Source organism: Anarhichas minor, unplaced genomic scaffold, assembly GCF_050575085.1.
Source record: "Anarhichas minor isolate MPS153535 unplaced genomic scaffold, ASM5057508v1 ptg000030l, whole genome shotgun sequence".
NCBI classification, from domain to species: Eukaryota; Metazoa; Chordata; class Actinopteri; order Perciformes; family Anarhichadidae; genus Anarhichas; species Anarhichas minor.
Window position 1 is genome coordinate 8,412,947 of NW_027466476.1, and position 19,014 is coordinate 8,431,960.

General features: G+C 41.7%; 1 protein-coding gene across 1 annotated transcript in view; it reads left to right on the top strand.

Annotated features, from left to right (window-relative positions):
• col27a1b (collagen, type XXVII, alpha 1b) overlaps positions 1–19,014 on the top strand; it is a 58,253-nt gene that overhangs the window by 20,778 nt on the left and 18,461 nt on the right. Inside the window, exons 8-21 of the mRNA XM_076105015.1 lie at positions 2,844–2,888; positions 5,500–5,553; positions 7,644–7,688; positions 8,636–8,689; positions 9,964–10,008; positions 11,877–11,930; positions 12,670–12,714; positions 13,021–13,074; positions 13,302–13,346; positions 13,565–13,618; positions 13,957–14,010; positions 14,795–14,848; positions 14,945–14,998; positions 15,236–15,280. Coding sequence (XP_075961130.1) covers positions 2,844–2,888; positions 5,500–5,553; positions 7,644–7,688; positions 8,636–8,689; positions 9,964–10,008; positions 11,877–11,930; positions 12,670–12,714; positions 13,021–13,074; positions 13,302–13,346; positions 13,565–13,618; positions 13,957–14,010; positions 14,795–14,848; positions 14,945–14,998; positions 15,236–15,280 — 702 coding nt within the window. The remainder of the gene's footprint in view (positions 1–2,843; positions 2,889–5,499; positions 5,554–7,643; positions 7,689–8,635; positions 8,690–9,963; positions 10,009–11,876; positions 11,931–12,669; positions 12,715–13,020; positions 13,075–13,301; positions 13,347–13,564; positions 13,619–13,956; positions 14,011–14,794; positions 14,849–14,944; positions 14,999–15,235; positions 15,281–19,014) is intronic.

A 19,014-nucleotide genomic window follows, 5' to 3' on the forward strand; every position in this document is an offset into this window, starting at 1 on the left:
TGGAATAACACTCAACCTTTTTTTATTGGGTGTGCAACCCTCAAGATTTTTTTCCTTCCTGCTCCTCAGCTTTGTATAATAACATTTTCATACCGTACCTTTTTATTTGCTGAGTCTGATTTATCCAGGAAAAGGAGCGCGGGGCTTGCTAAGTGGGAATACGTTTTGTGGTATAATAAAAAAGAAAATCTATGGAAAGAACAACATGCTTTTTTTGTCTGCCAAGGAAAGTCTGTTACTTATTGTGTAAGCGGCGGAGATGCTGCTGCTGCACTTTGCCTGTTGGCTGCAGGGTTGAACTGCTGTACGTTGCACTAACAGTTTGGTCTTCATAGAGAGAGAGAACTAACAGATAATATACAATAGATTTACAGAACTGTGAAAGCTTTCCATTTAGTTTGAGTCCATATATACAATGATGCACATGAAGATACACACAGACGTGTCCCATTTCTTAGTTCCACTGTACTCGACTGTACTGGCTTCTCTGGAAAGCTCGGCCACATTCTATTCTCTTTTCTTGGCTGCAGCGCTTTTGGTTCCCGCAGGAGACTCATCTACTCCCACAAATCCCGTCAGTTATTTCCAACATCAAGCACAGTGCTGTCTGTCAGTAGATGAACAGACAAATATTCATCAATAAGGAGTTTGACAGAACTGAAGCGCCTGATCGAATTACTGTGACTGATGAACCAGCATCTGGCTTTACTCTGCGTCCAAGAGCTGCAGGAGATGTGACAGAAAATGTTACTCTTAAAGAAAATAGTTTCAAAGTGTTTATTTCTATATTTCTTTCTGTCTTTGTCAGGTCTTTTTTTTTATTAGACTCAGGGACCAGCTCTGACCATTTGTAAAAGATTAACTCACGAGTGTTTTTCATCTGTGTTACACACTTTAGTGAATGCACAACTTTCTCCTTCTGCTGTTGGTTTAAGTAACAGTTCCCACATCATGATGACATCAGAGGCTCCAGTCTCAGCTGACTGGTTTGTATTGATATATCTTCAGAAATGTTCCATTGGCATGTTATTAATATACTTTTCTTAGTAAAGATGATTTTTTTAACCTAAGACGTCAGCCTGCCAGCATGATTGTACTGACCAGCTTCAGGCACGTCAGTCTCGCTCTGCTTCAGCCTCCCAAACCCGCCTGACCCACCAGTGCGTCAGTCGTTTTCAAACCTCATTTTAAATTCTGATCATATGTCCATCGATGCCGTAGCCAACAAACATGTCATGCTCCATTATTGCAACATTAAATGATTCACAACACCAGCCCAGGTTTAAAGGAATATTTCTACATTTTGGGAAATATTTGCTTTCTTGACGAGCTTAAAAGTGATGAAACTCTCATATCTGTACAGTAAATATGAAACTGCAGCCTAGAGATGGTTAGCTTTGGTTTGCATTAAGACTGTAAACAGGAATAATAGGAAACCCGGCCAAGAAATAGTCCCACACTTAGATTTCTCTTCCGTTTCTGCACGGATTAAACGGTGCTGGGAGGTGGATTTTTTTTTTTTAAACCTTTGGACATAGCCACGCTAGCTGTTTTCCCAGGGTTCCAGTCTTTGTGCTAAGCTAAGCTAAGTGTCTCCTGGCTGTAGCTTTATATTTAACGGACAGATACGAGAGTGGTACAAATCTTTACATTTAACTTTCAGCAAGAAAGTGGATGAATATATTTTCCAAAAGGGCAAAATATCCCTTTAAGGTTTAGGAGGCTATGGCCCACATTTAAGAGTTTTGACAAGAGGCAGAATCACACTGCATTGTGAATGAGGGTTAAGTGATTTTAGCATCCTGGCAAGTAAACAACTTAATATCAAAAAGATACCAATCACAGTATTGAATTTAGCCCAAATTCTTACATTTAGTTACTTTCCCCTTCCTCATCACTTTCAACCAGGCCTGCATAAACCCTGGACAGTGAAGTATCCTTTAAAGTGGAGCCCTGCTTTACATCAATACTACCGAATGTCTCGCAGGACGTTTGCAGAGGGACGTTTTAATCCTCCTGTATACACCCTGGCTGCAGGCCTGAGAGTGCTCGGTGTGGGCCTCTTAATGGGGATCTGTTTGTTTAGACTGATACTCATTTTTTCACATCAGCCTCATGGCCGCCTCATGGTCTGCCAGCGACGGGCCAACCCAGCTGGAGGCTAATGACTTCACACTTGAGAGGATAGATGTGTTCTTCCCTCAGAGATGACTTCATGTGACTCTATCTACTCTGTTGTGGGCCTTGATTGTGAAAAGATTAATACATTTTGTAACCAGCTGGCATGCTCATTTGAGGCCACATGAAGGTGACCATTAATTACCTTGTTGGGTCTCACTTCCTCCTGTCCGACTGGTTTGCTGATTTAATTAACGCAGGGTCGTTCTGAATTGTTTAGTCACGGTACGTTGGTGCGTAGGTAGGAATCGTAAAATAAGTGTTTTATTCAGGGTTAACCAGCCTGTGCTGCTTGGTGGTCTATTCACAGCTATTTTAAAGTAAACATTTTCGGTCTTTATTAAGTTGTTCTATTTTATAAGGAAACAAAAGGCAAGTCCTCTCTTCGGCAATTGGAAAATACAACATCATTTCAGCCCCTGAGTTGTTGACAAAGATGCTGTTGAACACAAGGTGACACAAGGTGAACTTTATATCAACAAAATTAGATTAAATTTGATCCCCTGACATTTTCTAACACAAAGACACGCACACAATCTCTTTTTAGCATTGTACCTCCCTGTGGCATTGTGATTAGATTTAAAATAAGATAAGATGCCATGGTGTTCTTACTCAGACTTATTGTTGGATGTGCAAACCTCTAACTCATTGTTTCTTGTCAACAGGGACAAAGAGGTCATCCTGGTCCTGCTGGTCTCCCTGGTGAACCTGTGAGTGCTTCAATTCTCCGTGATGTATATCATACTTGTTCTCTTATGTATAGCATACAATACGTAGAACATCTTTATCAGTATCCTTACTCTACATCTACCTACAAGTTGTAATGTCGCTCTCCTTTGGGCCACTGAGTAATAATCACATCATTAATCCAATAATTATGATTGTAGCGCCCCCTTTAGGCCACTTTGTGTAACGGAAAAGTGCTAAAGGTCATTTATGCAATTTTGAAAATGCATACCGCAAACTCTTGAGATGAAATGCATTGTTAAAAGATATCAGTAGTGTCTGAGGTGAGAGTGTGAATGTTACCGCAGGGTTTAATAACAATCATGAGACAATCAAAAGGGATTTTCTGAACAGCAAGAGTAGCGCCTGAAAACATCTTAAAGTGAATTCTCTGGTTCCTCAGACACAATCCCTCCTCCGGCTCTTTGAAGTGTTACCATGCTGACTAAATCCACTGCATGCTGTTTGTCTGTCTGCCGGCTGCTCTACGTTAGCTGCATGTCAATGTATGTTTACTCATCGAATAGATGAGCCAAGAGTCGCCAGAGACCGTTCCCAAGAGACTCCAGCATGTCTTTCCATTTATAGTTACAAAACAGGAGAACACATTAACACAGACACATTGGGACGTTGAAAAAGAACGGGTCTGGGCCGGCGGGGGATTACGGTAAGAGAGAAGAGACATTAGTTGTTGGGGAATCTTGGCGGGAAAAAGGGAAGGAGAGGTTTTTTGGCAGAGGTACAAGTGGGCTAAATAGTTTGGACACCCCGAGGTCATCCCTCCTCCTCCTCCCCCTCCTCCCCCTCCTCCCCCTCCTCCTCCTCTCCCACCTTCCTGAGTCCCGATCCTGTGTGCTATCTTTGAGAAGAATGTGCTGTGTCACAAGGAAAAAAAAAGAGAACTTTCCCCGTCTCTGGAGACGATGCACTCTTTTTCTGTGAGAACTCAAACAGCAGCATGGTTTAACATGCAGAACAGGCAGTTATGACTGGCCCTGCAATGTATTCTCAGGGTTGTTATTTTTGTTAGTGAATTCGATTTGATTGTTTTGTAATCCGGTGAAGACAACAGGCGACACCTTGTGCCAGAAGGACATTACTTCTTGGTTACAGTCTTACTTTGGTGGAACTTGTACATTACTACTATAGATACCCTGTGCGCTTATTACAGTTTTCTTTTGCTTATTTTCAGTGTTTTCTCACCAAAATGCATCGTGTGCACCTAAAGATTTGAATGCATCGTCTTCCTCATAAATAATTTGAGAAAAACAAATCTTAAATTATTGTGAAACCTGCATTTGAATTGTGTCTGAAAGCATTCCCTATTTTATATTCAGTGCAACTTCGTTACCCTTCTTCATTTTATTTGACTGTCAAACTCAAAGTTATATAAGGCCTTCACAAACTCCCAGACTGGAACGAAAAAAAAGAGTTTCCATAGCATGTAGATTACCTTTACCCTTAAAGATGTAAACATGACTCTGGTGCAACTCCACACACGTCACTGGCGATTAAGTGTCCACATCTGGATTTATGTGTCTCTGTAAGGTAAACTAATGTCCGTTATAGGGAGAAGTGAATGTGTAAACTAGGGAGTGATGTTGGCAACGGTCCATGTTCACGTTTTGCCTTTTAACTTGCACATTCCTGAGTTTCTTGAAGTGCTACTGCCACCAACTGACCATCAGTGGAACAGGGTGATTTACATGCACAAAACATTTGCATTATCACAATATCATATGTGCATAGCATCACCTGTGTTTCCTTGAACTAGTAGAACATAAGATAAATAATAATAAATAATTCCTGACATTGCAACAGTACTTCCATGACTATTACAACTTGCTACGATGAGTACAGTTTCTCTGTGGCCATTTAGAAGATTTTCTCATCATTTTTAATACCGCATTAACATTGTGATCTCTCACAGCACATTAATTATCTGGTTTTGGCAGAAACATAACTGTCGCCAGTGTGTAATGACTGCGGTGAGCTTTCAGCATGCTGTACCACCAGCCTGTAATTTCTTGCATGCCTTCACTAACTAACCCTGTTTCTACTCTTCCCATACATGTAGAATTAAGCATTCTTCTCGGAGGGCTGCATTGGGTTTGCTCTCACCACAAGGAAGGAATGACTCAAGTATTATACTGTGCGTTGTTGAGGATAAACATATTAAGGCAAAGCTATGCTCGCAGTAGTCTTAACAGCATGTGGCTCGACCCCATTATAAAAGCTCTTACTGTCGGATTAATTGAGTGGTTTTTAGTGTCCACGGTGGCGCCTCTTTCCTAAGGACGCCACACTGACTCCGCTAAAAAAAAACATTGAAAAGCTGAGAGATGTTAATTCTTCTATCGGACCAATTGATTGTTATTTTTTACTTCATAAATAAAGTGCTTGTTTTTTTGCTTCTTATCATTGTAATCATTGAGGCTCCAACAGAAACCATGTGTGCAGAAGAAAACGATGGTTTTCCTACAGAATACCTCTTCCCTCCCTCCCTCCATCCTTCACTGCTTTCTCTCTTTCTTTTCCCTCTTTTGGTCTCCTGTCCTCCTCTAGAGCTGATTTCTTCTGTCTCTCTCTCCACAGGGTCAATGGGGAGATGATGGAAGCCCCGGGGCCAAAGGCTATCCTGGCAGGCAGGTGCAGTAAATCTAGTGTTGCGGTGCTGGTTGAGCAGGGCCACCCACACACACACACACACACACACACACACACACACACACACACACACACATACATATCGTCTCTATTGTGAATTTAGCTTTTTGAAAATATTTTCGACCTTTAAATAAATCAAATTTCTGCTTGTAAGATTTCATCACTGTCATAATGATGAATACATATGGAATTATTCGGGGGAACATCAAATCCTTGTTTGTTTTCCGCAGCTATAAAATAATGTAATTTAAAGATATTGGATGCCGGCAAAGAATCTCAGCCATAGGCATCTGAGTCAGCCTCAAAGAATCTAATTTGGTCAATCCAAATAAATATTTTGTTGCGGCTGAATGAAAGGGAAAGGGCACAACTATGTTGAGAAGCTGTGGTGGAACTTCAGCGACAGATGCCCCCGGTCTAGTGAGGAAATAAAATGTCAAAAGTCTTCCATTGTAAGCACTGCTCTGAAGAAAGAAGAGGTCTCCCCGGGTACAAATAAGCTTCCGCTGTCCTTCTAAACTGAGACCGTCATTCGTTGCTCCACTGCTATGAATAGTGTTAACTTAAAGGGATAGTTAGGGTGTTTTGAAGTGGGCTTGCATGAGGTGCTCATCCATAGTCAGTGTATCACCTACAGTAGCTCGTCGCGCCCCCAGCTTGGAGAAACAGAAAAGACAGGCTCAACAAAGAAAATCAATATCGGTTCAAGTGTACGCTTCATTTAGAATGTTTTTTGATCTGAAAGTGTAACCTTTTTTGTTAATGGAGTCTGGTGGCTTTGAAGAGAGCATCGATAAGTTACCCTTTTCAGTTCAGTTCCCCGTCAGAAAGGGCTGTCTGACGGCAAGATTAAGTAGTGAAAACATTCTAAATATAACTTACACTTAAACGGATATTGATTTTTCTTTTGTCGGCGAGCCTGTCTTTTAGGTGGCTGAAATACATTTTGTTGTACATTACTTTGCTCCTGCATGTGTCAGTACTCCTGAGTGTGTTTCTCCAAGCTGGGGGTGCACCGACCTTCATCTTCGCCCAAACTATCCCTTTAAGAAGTCAAAGCTGGGTAACACTGGGGTTTCTCTGCATTAAATATGTTTCCTCTTAGCTCTTAAACTCCATAAATATCAAGACAACTGCTTGCTCACTGGTCCACTCCTGAATGTTTATGATAACGTATAGAGTTCCCAGTGCTTGCCTCTCTGCTTCGGCGCACTAACGATGTCACAGAACTCTGATCCCTGTAGACACTTTGTGTGTGATGGATTAGGCTTCAGCACCGCCCACCATCTGTGGGCTGTGAATCACCAGTGCTGTGAGTTTATGTCAAGGCGTTGTGCTTTGCTGTGGGGAGTTCTCCTGAGCTGAGAGTTGATCTTTAAAGTTGCAGGAGGAGATTTTCTGCACCGGTGGATTTGCTGACAGTGTCCCTGAGAAATTAATGGATGTAATTAGTGGATGTTGCTGAAAGGCAGAATGAGTAGGATTCAGTATAGACTCATACAAATATAGTCCCTCTCAATCATTACTTATAACCCACGAGAAGTGTGTGGCTGTGTTTTTATCTTCAGGGACCCAGCCTTCTGTCTGTATTTCCTTATCTTGTCCCAACCTCTATAAAAACATAGCGACCAGTTGCCAGATCGTAAGCGTGCATCTATGAGGAAGCTATGAAAATGGAGGACACAGTTCCAAAAAAACAAACATGTAAATATAGCGAGCAAGCAGACAAATCTCGTTCCAAAATGAGAGTGAATATGGTGTCGGCATTCACCCGCTGGCAAGCACCCTAACCCCCCAGTCAGGGGGCGTAAATGTTGTATTTACAGAATGCAACAGACACATCCTACTCATTCAGCCTTTAAATATTAACGCCGCAAATGACAGAATAAAAAAAAGAAATCTGAATAAATTTGCTTACAATCAAGAAGTGAGAATGGATTTTTTAAACTTGGTTGGATAGCCTAAATCATTAAAATGTTTCCCTTTGTTTTTCCACTTTGACAACAGCACAAATGAAGTTCTGCCACATGTTTGTAACCATAGAAATATGTTTTGTCATGTATTACATTTAGGGTTTACCCGGGCCTGTGGGGAAAATGGGGCCAAAAGGAGTCACGGTAAGTAGATGCTGGAAAGATTACAACTTTGTCATGGATTTGTGTCATTAAACTCTTTAAAGGCAGTATGTTTGGGAATAAAAGTAAATAGTGTATGTCTCACACTGTAAGGTGTTTAAAGCTCCCTCAGAGAGACGTCCTCTGTTTACTTGTATTTCATTTTCTCGTCATGCAGCCTCGCTCAGCTTCCATTGAAGGCCACAAGGGGAGAGAGGCATGACCCTCCTCTGTGGAGTAAAGCTTCTGAACTTTCACTTTCTTAAACAAACTGTGAAATGCCTGCTAAATGAATTACCTAACCAGTGTGGGTACATAAAAAAAGGCCAGCGTCATAAACGCCACTCTCCTGGCCTTGTTAACTCCGTGATGATAACGACAGATGGTTCTGTTAGTATATGTGAAGTACTATAGGAGCAATTAACTCTGGCTTTCTTGAAATCCCTTTCCGTGCTTGCTCTTCTTTTTAACGGTAGCCAAATATCGTAAAACTATATTGCCTCTGCTGCCGAGCATAAACGTAATGCATTCAGCTTCTCATTACATGCTAATTTGTGTTGCTGCCCCTTTTTTTCGACCGCTTTTGCCTCTTCTTCCACTGAGCAGGTTCGGGAGTTCTTCAGAGATCCCTGATGTGAGGGTATGTGCCCTTGGACTACATCGTGGAAGCCAGCACCATGCAGTCCATGGGCATATACACTTGCCTCAAGGCTTGGCTCTACAAGACCACTCAACCGCAGCAAAAAAGGCCTGCAGTGCTGTAACACAATGAAGCACCACAGCTGAAGCCTTTGTAGAAGTTCTTTTGAGACGTGTCGGTGTTGTTGACATCTAACAGTTCTACACAATGTCCATCATCTCTGCTCAGTCTCATTGTCCACCTTCTTTTTCTTTTTCATCTTTCTTTGGCTTTCCTGTGCCTGCACTCCATCTTTTATTCATCTCTCTAGGGTCACATAGGCCTCCTCGGGCGTTTTGGCCTTCCTGGTCCTGATGGCGAGAGAGTGAGTACGAGTGGCTGTGAGAGTAAATGCCTGTTGCAAATAGGTTTTAATTCTTGAAGTACTGCAGGCACACTGAACAAGATCACGCTCCTTTAAACTGTATTGGATCAAGCCTATAGGGATAAAGACAACCTACAACCCAACCTCTCTACTGTTTTGGATAAAGTTGAAATGTAGAGTTGGATTTAAATGCACTGAAACCCAGCCAGGGCTCAAACTCCCATGAACCTCCAGGGCAGTTTTTGGCCACACTAGTCAAGTGGCGCTGTTTGCTATGCTACCACCGTTAGCCTTCAGTGAGTTAGTCAGTCTGGTCAGTTGATCCGAATTTAAGTAAACCACGTCACAAATGTTGGGATGGATTTCCATGCAATTCAAATGTACAGCATGATAATTAGAGCATTAATTGCTTTGGTGATTCTTTGACTTTTTATTTAGCACCAATGCTATCAGGTTTCTGTCAATCTCAGCTGTGCTTTGAGATGATTGCTGACATGGCATGCTACGAAGCCAACATGCTGAAGTTTCATATTGAATGTTAGTAAATTAGCATGCTAATGTAGCATTCAGGTAAAAAGCTCAGCTTATTGAGGCTGACAAAGTACAATTCAGTCTAATGAGAGTAAAGCAACAATAACTTGACCCTGAACCAGACAAGCTTACTCTGAATATTTCTAAAATTGGCATCCTACAGAAGAAAAACTCCTATGATTAAGTTGATAAAGCAATCTCACCTCAAGGTCCATTTAGTAGCTGTAGCTGATCTTTAGATCGTATCACATCGTCTTGCTCAGCAGACAAAGTTTGCTTAACTGTCATGGAATTGCATGTGATCAGATTTCCATTTACTTCTGAGTAGGGCTGGGCGGCCAACATCTTCTATCTTGATATAGATGTTTTCTGGTACTTCAATGAATAATATATATGGTGTTTATAAAATAGCCACATGGGGAACCTATTTTTATATACTGCTGTGTGAATAAAAGTCTTGACAAGTTAGAAATACTGAATATTTGCCAAGCTCAACAATAAACTGTTAAGCTCAATATTTTAACATTTTCCACACAAGTGATGAGGATCCAAGAATAGAGAAGTTGCTTCTTCATTTTTACTCCATCTAAGACTCTACGCCTCACAGGGCTGCTAGTGTGGCTAAAGGCTTTTAGGCTTCTCTAATGATTTCTATGTTTTTGCATTACTCACTTTTATCTCTACTTTAGCTTCTTATCCATCTTCTCGCTCTGTCTCAACTGTGTTTTGTTTCCTGTTTCCAGGGAATTCCTGGCGTTCATGGGAAGAAGGGCAAGATGGGTAGGCCGGTAAAGTTTTCTCTCAACATACTTCTCAGAGAACATTTGTAATGCAGCCTCATGAAAGTGAGGGTTGTTTGTCTTGATCTATAGACTCTTACTGTAGCGCGGAGCTACTTTAAAGTGTATTCAATGAGCATTACTTTGACAAATCTCCTCCTGGTCTCAGTGTGTGAAGAGAAGTTGTGCTAACTTCCACACTGGCACAGTGATGCTAGAGATTACTGCACCCTAAATAGCGTGCCTGCATGTATTGGAAACAATGTTCATGTGTCAGCAGATTACATTTAAATTATTTAATCAGAAAGTCCTGACCTCAAGTTAAAGTCAGTGACTCCTCATCTATAAATCTTAAATGATTAATCTTCTCTGGCTGAAGTTGATTAGGAAACATTACAGCTTCTAGAGTGTGTTTATTACTGTGCTTGTTTTGCATGGAACTGATATAATAATGTGATGTGTCAGTTGCGGGTTTGGCTCTTCAGAGTCACTACCCACAGTTCAGAGAAGTCTATCGTCGTTGGCGCCTGGAAGTAAATTCCCCATCCTTCCAGGCTTACATGGAAAATACTAATACAGCACATGACCACTCGTGTAAATCTGCTGTTTTCCCAGGCCGAGTCTGGTTGCACATGTTCTTTTTAAAATTATTATGCAGTAGCGGTCAGTGACAGACTGAGGCCAAGAAAAAAAAAACCTCATAATAGCCAAGTCATGAGCAAGTCATTTCCCTTCCTCTGGTGAAAAGTGAGGTCAGTGACTTTACGCAAGAAGCTTTTGTCTGTCCTGAGTCAGCAGTAATGCTGTTTAACAAAATCTGGAAAGACACACAAGAGAAGGAGCCGGCATCTTTGATCCACATGTCCCAAAGCCTAAAACAACGAGAGCCACAGAGACTGTGTACTTTTTACAGTGTTTAACGGCTCCCTTCCTCCTGTGTTAACTTTATAGATGAAAAGTAGAAAAGTTTCCCCTTTTTTAATTGTGCGTAGCAGAATGGCATGATTTCCATCGGACCAATCACATAATTAGAAGGGTCTCGCCAGCCTTGATGAAAGTTGATATGAGAACAAAGACTTTCATGTGTTTCTGATCAAACCAAGTCAGTTATTGAGATTTATGAAAGAGGCACATTTTTCCACATTTCCAGTTTCATGTTGCACCAATTACAGCTCATTACCTTGTCCACATTAGCCTAATGTTGTAAATCAGCAGTCTGCCACACAAACTGTCCTCTCTCTGCCATCTCTTGAGGTCTTCATACTTCCTTTTGATCCTTCTCTCTGTCTGCAGACAGACGATGAGAGATCTCTCGGCTTCGCTGCTGTTTCTCATGAATGTAACCATAGACCACTGTAGGCGAGTGCTGAGCCGCGATGTGCGGTTTGGCTGCGTGTTGACCTTGGCACATTGACAAACACACGTTGAGCATGTGGCCTCGCAGCTGCATCACACCTCTTGTTCTGCCTCTATAATGGCATTACGAGCACCAAGCAAAAAAAAAAAGAGTCAACAGTTTCTGTGCCAAGCAGCTTTATTCGGTCATTTAGGCAAGTCCTGGGGGGGGGGGGGGTTTGGTTCCGCGGGCTGCCAGCGCGCGCGCACTCAGACACTCGGTTGCTCGGAAACACTCAGCCGTGGAATTTCCTGCCGGTCTCCCAGGAATGAAGCGCCGGGAGCCTGTTTGAGGGGATTTGCCTGGCTTAGACCGCTGTTTTGGGAAACGCTTTGTTGATCCCCTGTGCATGGTGCGATAACTTCACCGACAAACCATGTGATATCTAAATACATTCAAGTGTTTTGACAGCATGAACATGATAAAGCCACTCAATTTCCTCTCTGGTTAACATGACCATCCTGTTTGTTTGTGTGCCCAGGGCTTTTCTGGTGACTTAGGAGAGAGAGGACCTCCTGGCCCTGATGGGGACCCAGTAAGTGATATTATGTACATGAATGCACCGTTTACTCACTCGGCACTGTAAAAAAATCTTCATGTCGAAATTACACCTGACGGAGATTTCACCAGATTTCAGACAAAATCTGGTGAAATCTTGCATATTGTTTTAGAACAAGAACATTGTATTCCTGCACTCGACTGACTGTGAGATACGTCTGTGCGGTCTTTCAGTAACTCACCCATCATAATCCATACTGATACCTACGAGGGCAGCATCAGCCGTTCCACTCGCCTCTCCTCCTCTTTTAGTTTGACCCTCACTGCTCGCGGTTGGCTGACCTCTGGGAGCCTCCTCCAGGCCTCATTTCCTCTGCCTCCGGAGGGAACAGGGGATGTTCCATTTGGCTGAATTCGTCTCCTTTCAATTCGTAGAGGAACAGAGGAGGCGACAGGAAGGCCACACTGGGCTGTGTGTCACCCGTCTCTCCACTGGATGCGTAGCTCGGAGAGGATGTCGGCATGGCATGTGGCTGCGGGGTAGATCGTTTTGGAACAAGTTTCTCCGTGTGTCAAGTGCCAAGTGCTCACTCGCTATGCTAAAATGAGTGGAGGAACACGTTGCTCAGAAAACACTAGTGAACAAACAAAATATAGAAACACACAGTTTGAATTCATGTGTATCCTCCCCCTACAGCTCTCCAGCTCTTATCTAACTGTGCCTGTGTTGCATCTCTTCTTTATCCATCTGTCTTTGTTCTCTCCCTTCTTCTTAGGGTGAGCTGGGAGCTCCTGGCCCATGTGGAGTCCCTGGTCTTATTGTAAGTGTTCTTGTATCTTTCTCACTGATTTCATACCTTTATGTTTTGGGATTTTAAACACTTTGGTACCTTGTTTAAAATATATATTTTCTTTAAGAAATGAGCTTGTAACTAGTAAAGTAAAGTGCTATGAAAATAAAGTTTGATTCCTTACTCCCTTTTCTTTTATCTCTTCCCCATCTTTCTATTGAGACATTCATCTCAGAAAGGTTTTTTTGGGGTATTATGAGCACCGGTCTTTAAGACGTAATTCATCTGGACATTCAGTATTTGAAGTGTGTGTTTTGTGTGTGCTGATGTGTGCAGGGAGACATGGGCTCTGTTGGCTTTATGGGCTCACCAGGAATAACAGGACTCAAGGTAAATGATGCGGTTTTGTAGTCGTGTCTCTGTCTGGTTTTGGTATGGATCCAATATAAATAGGGTACATTTTGATTTGACATTTTGATTTTGAAGTTGCGTTTGTGTTCACTTTGATGAGACGAAGTGACAAGTGGTTGGTGATTAGTTTATTCCACAGCCTCGGTAAACGCCAGGACTGCACATTAATATCTTTTTTAATTTTTTATTATTATTTTGCCTCCCAGGGAGTACCTGGAAACCCTGGGGAACCAGGACTGAAAGGTGATAAGGTGATCTGCATATGTATTTTATCATTACTAACCTACAATATACAATAATCCTAGAGGTGACAAATCACAAAACCTTATTTTGGAGTCCTGAGAAAGCTAACCGATAACACAAACCTATGCACGGCTTGTGTAAACCCAGCGCTCGTGTGGTGCATGCTTACTGAATAATCTCTTTGCTAACATTTGGATTTGTTTTATATTCTTTTGTGTTTTCTCAGGGGGATGATGGCTTAGCAGGGGAGCCAGGGGAGTGTGGATTCCAAGGGGACAAGGTGAGTCTATGTTTGTATGTGCTCAGGTGGTGCAGTGGGTCGCCCATGAATAATAGGATTAGTGTGCAATGCTTGGCTTCTCCTATCTGCATGTCAAAGTGTCCTTTAGCAACACCCTGATGTCCAGATTGCTCAGATGTTTGTGTGCATGGGTTAACAAATGGAAACTTCTTCTGCTACAAAAAACGCTATAAGTGCATTTCCTTTTAATCCTATTATAGAAAGTTGGTGTGTTTCTTTATCTGAGCAGCATGTTCATGTGGATGATTTTTTTACTTCTACTTTAGACCCACTTGTTGTCTTGACTTGTTTATTCTGAGCTGGCTTTTGTTTTGCAGGGTATGCGCGGCTCCCTTGGGTTGCCGGGTCCTTCTGGAAAACCTGGACTACAGGTATTTTTTATCCCGCATTCAAACTACCAAAACAAAATATATTTGAAAAACTAGATTCTGGCATGGAAATCCCATTCAAGCATGCAGGTACATCCCACGCATTGTTATACGATATAAGAAACTCTACATGTATGCAACACCTAAAAAAGAGCTTAGTGCAGAGTTGGGATGTTAATCTCTACATTGTAAAGTTTTCCTTCATATAGAGATAATATTTATCTTAAGCAATTTCTTTTCATTCTTTTCATTCATTAAGTGTACTGTCTATCCAATGGAGCACACAGTGGTAGACGGCTCCTCTAGAATGTTGTCGTGGAGGCTATCTCTACCTTTTCTCTTTAGCTGATAAGAATTTAGTATGATGCACTCCAAAAAAAAATTGAAATCTTCAAATGTATACCAAAACAAACTTCAGGCACTCATGCATGCAAGATAACTTTGGTTCTAAGAAATGTATGTTATTCCATGAATAGCATGAACATCCCAGCAAAGAGTGTAGCATGAACATCCCAGCAAAGAGTGGCAAATTCCCAGTGCATATGCTGCTTTAGCCTGAAGACTAATCACCAACATTGGCACGTGTGCGTTGTGAAGTGTCCTTAATATTTTGAGTGCTCCCTGATCTGATTTGAGATTCGAGCATGTAGTACCCGCTCTCTCCCCGGCCATACTCTTTCCTGCTATCAGAGTCTTACTTCAGCCATGGTATTGTCAATTTTGTTCAAGTTACTTTGAGGTGTGTGATCTGGATGATAACAGTGAGATCATTTGTGACATTTCTTAGGGCGAACCTGGTGAAAAGGGCCCTGATGGTTCACCAGGCCCTCCTGGCCCAGAGGTATTTCGTATTATGTTTTGACTAGGTGCATTATATGTATGTTGTTGTTGACAAAATGTGGTGTGCTACTGTATGGTGATGAAGCTTATTTCACAGGGTTTTCCGGGTGACATCGGCCCGCCAGGACAAAATGGCCCCGAAGGACCCACGGTTAGCAGAGCGACATTAACGATTTGGATGTGAATTGTCAGTGAGTAGAAATGAAGTGGAAGTTCACTCTCAGTGTTTCATCCACAGGGGAAGCAAGGGACAAGAGGTTTGCCAGGTCTAAGAGGAACGCTTGGTCTTCAGGTGAGGTTGACTTAACATATTTTGAAAATGAATAAAACATAGAAAGCTTTTTTTTTTTCTCTCTCCCTGACCTTTTGGTGACAATTCCTTTATCAGGGTGACGAGGGATCGGTCGGGCCCGCTGGACCCGCTGGACTCGAGGTGAGTGCTGATTGGATAAGCCCTGCGGCTTGAGACCAGTTATAAAATACAATAACAGTTATCTTTTAGGATGCACACACAAAACCTCAACAAGTGCACCACGTGTCTCTGCCTAAATTTAGCTTTGGAGGAGAAACTAGGACCTGTCATGGACAGGAAGTCCTTTGGCTGACTGATGTCTCTATTGTTCTGAAGCTGTTTTGAAAGACTTTCTTTTGGACGCTGTATAATTATATTGGTCAGCAAATTGCTGTGATCTTTACTATCATAAAAAGAACCCCAAACAAACATGTATAGTTTGTTTGTCACATTTACTTGTAAAAGATGATGGATTTTTTACCTAAATCCACACAATAATTCATTATATTGGTATCTACTCAGGAGTTCAAATGTGTAATTAAAGTAAAAAAATCTCAAATCGTCCTTTTTGTTGTTTGCTTTTCAAATATCTCCACCATACACAGATTTATATTCTCGATTAATAGCATCTTAACAATCTAGAAGAAGCAGTGCAAGACAGATTTGGGATTTTACACCATCGAAGAAGAATGCCTTTGAACCTTTCCGTATGAATAGAATCCACAGTGACTATCTTTGTGTCTAGTGCTGGTTTGGAGTCATCCCAGGCTAAACAATAGAGAAGACTCTTCCAATAAAGTCCTATCTTTTTCCAATGCTTGATTCCATTCGGCCCTCTCCCAAAAGTTGAATCCACAAGCGATTACCGAAAACAAACACGATGCCTTCAGTGAGTAATAAGAAGCCTTTGATGCTGCAAACGGCTCTCTGTTTAATGGATCATTAAGTTTCTTCGAGGCATGCTTTTGCTTTGGCATCAACAGTTGGTTTTGTTTTTGTGCCGCCGGCCTCGAGAGGGACGGCAGACTGCACCTTTTACAGGAGACATAGAGAGTTTATTGTTTAGTGTGGAGCTGCAGTACACTTCTCTGTCATTTTTGCTTTCTGCTCAGGGCAGGCCTGCGAGGCAGGGATTCCCTGGACTGACAGGCCCAGATGGACTCAAGGTCAGACCCAATATTCACACATCCACCGCCGAACTACTGTCATCCTTAACTGAACATTCTCGCCGCGGCTTTCATTTATGATAATGTATCATCCGAATATGTGTAAATTAGATGTTAATTCTCCGTTACCACAGGGGAACGGTCCTCCAAGCACATTTCGACTGATTTGAACTCAAAAAACGAAAAGGCATGACTAAGTTTGTGATATGCTAATTGGCTGCTTTGCTGTAGGGCGAGACCGGGATAACTGGCGAGGTTGGAAAAGTTGGCGAGAGGGTAAAGGCTTCTCTCTCCTCTTTCTGCTGATATTTCTGTTTGATGCTCACTGTGTGTCTGTTATGTTGGAGTCCCAAAGCTGTGCTGCCCATTATGAGAAATAGAACTTCAATAGAAATAAGAGACGGCTAAGACAGCACATTTTCTGTCCTGCAGGGACTGCCTGGTTTTGTCGGGCCTGTTGGAGAGACTGGTGTCGGAGGAGAAAAGGTTAGCGCTTTCTCAATTTGTCACACTTGGCTGGTATCGCAAATTGTTCTTGTCCAACTTTGATTTCAAATCTGTTAAATTGCTCTCTGTTGATGTAGCATGTGATTAGTGCTGAAACAAGAAGTCAATTACACATTATTTTAGAATCAATGCCGTCTGGTTCCAGCCTCGCAGACGTGCAGATTTGCTGCTTTTTTTTCTGTATTATGTGATTGTAAATTAAATAATGTTGGACTGTTGGTCAGAATTTGGAACAGCAAATTGAAGGCATCACTTCATTTTTGTGATTTCATATTTTGTAGACCGGACGCTTAATCATTTAATCCATCGACAGTTAATAAATGTTCCCCTAATTGTGGCTTTTGGCTCTCCAGGGGGATCGAGGCAAAACAGGTGGCCCAGGGCTGCCAGGTGAAACGGGGCCGATGGTAAGGAGTAAGTCTGGACCCCGTCTCTCCTACCAGGGGGAACTCAATTTGACAGACGTAAGGGATGGGGGTGCGATATGTTCGGAGAGACAGATTAAAGTTACTAAACATCAATCATCTAAAAGGCAGATAATATAAGGCCATCCAGTTTAGTCAGAAATATGAGAGCTAATTTAAGATTGTATTTGATGAATCATAGGCAGTAGATATCATTCGACTAATGTTGCATCCATCAGGGTCACACTGGAATACCTGGGGAGACTGGACCACCTGGACTGCAAGGGATCCCAGTAAGTTACTGCTATCATTGTCAGAGCTTCATGTGCACTGAATTTAAAGCAGAGACCACACTGGCCGGTTGTGTGGTCCAGAGTATCTGGTTCTTTTCTGTTACTCAACGCCAGGATGAAAAGCAGTGTTTCACTCTCTGGTTGAAAGACACACGAACAGACTTTTGTTACGCAACCCATGTTCTAAACTAACACTTTGAAACTACGTAACAAAATTACTTATGTTAACCCAAACCACAATCTCTTCCTGAATCTAGTAGATTTGTTGCCTGAACCTGAAGTTGTTTTGTTTCATTTCACAACATTACGTTTCAAATGTACTGCGCTGCCCTTCTGACATCCAACAGTGATGTCACGGTGTACTGACACCGCCCTGAAGTACACATCTACATCACTGCAGCAAAGTGAGAAGTTAAACCACTGGAGTTCAGCAAAAATAAGATATTCAGCTGGTGTTAATTACTCTTTAACAAAAATCCCTTATTGAATGACTACATCAGTCTGACCTCTATAAAGTCACTTAAAAAGCAGCCTATCATAGTCAACATTATATTAAAGAACTAAACTGCTGAATGCTGTTAAAATAGGTTGTGTAGAAAGTTAATGAAGATGAGAATGAAACTGAGACAACTTTGCCTTGTATCTTAGTTTGTAAAGTTTGCTCCAGTTTTAACTCAAAGAACATTTTTTCACACACATTCAGGGGCCTCCTGGTTCACTTGGATACATCGGCATCAGAGGACCCAAAGGCAGGACGGTAAGCTACTTAAATCTGTGTTAAAACTTTATATAACCATTCGGTGATTACGTACTGTTGTCTGTTACCAACCAATATGACACAACAATACAATCTACACCCGATTCATGGACTCGGCATCATGGCTTTAGGGACTGAAATTCACTGAAATATGTCTACAGCTCTCTGATGGATCGCCATGACATTTTGGTCCCCAGCCTCAGCTCACACTTGGTTTAGTGATAATTAGCAAATGTTAGCATGCTAACACTGCTAAACTAAAAGATGTGGGACATGATAGACGTTATTCCTGCTAAACATCAGCATGACAGCATTGTCATTGTGAGCATTTGCTGGTATGTCTTACCCCAGATTTGTATTTTTAGTTTATTTGCAATAAATGTAAGAAGAAGAACTGTGTAACTTTCCAGTAGGCAACATAAGAAGTGATGGGCCCCTTGAATGAAGAGACCATGAATGAGCACAAAACAGAGAAGCCCTGAACTTATTATAGATAAATAATGAAATAAAATGCAACCATCAGATAATTACATCTCTTTGAAGTGCAGAGCAAAAACACCAAAGCGAGGATTGCTTAGCAACCTTCCCCAAAGAATAAAAAAAGACCTTAAAAATAACAATAAGAAATAATAATAATAAATAAAAAAAGTACAAAATATCTGTACATAGTCATAACAACTTGAATGTGTTGGTAAATTCTAACATTCGAAGTGAGGCTTGTCCAAACTAAACACCCTGGATTTTCTGT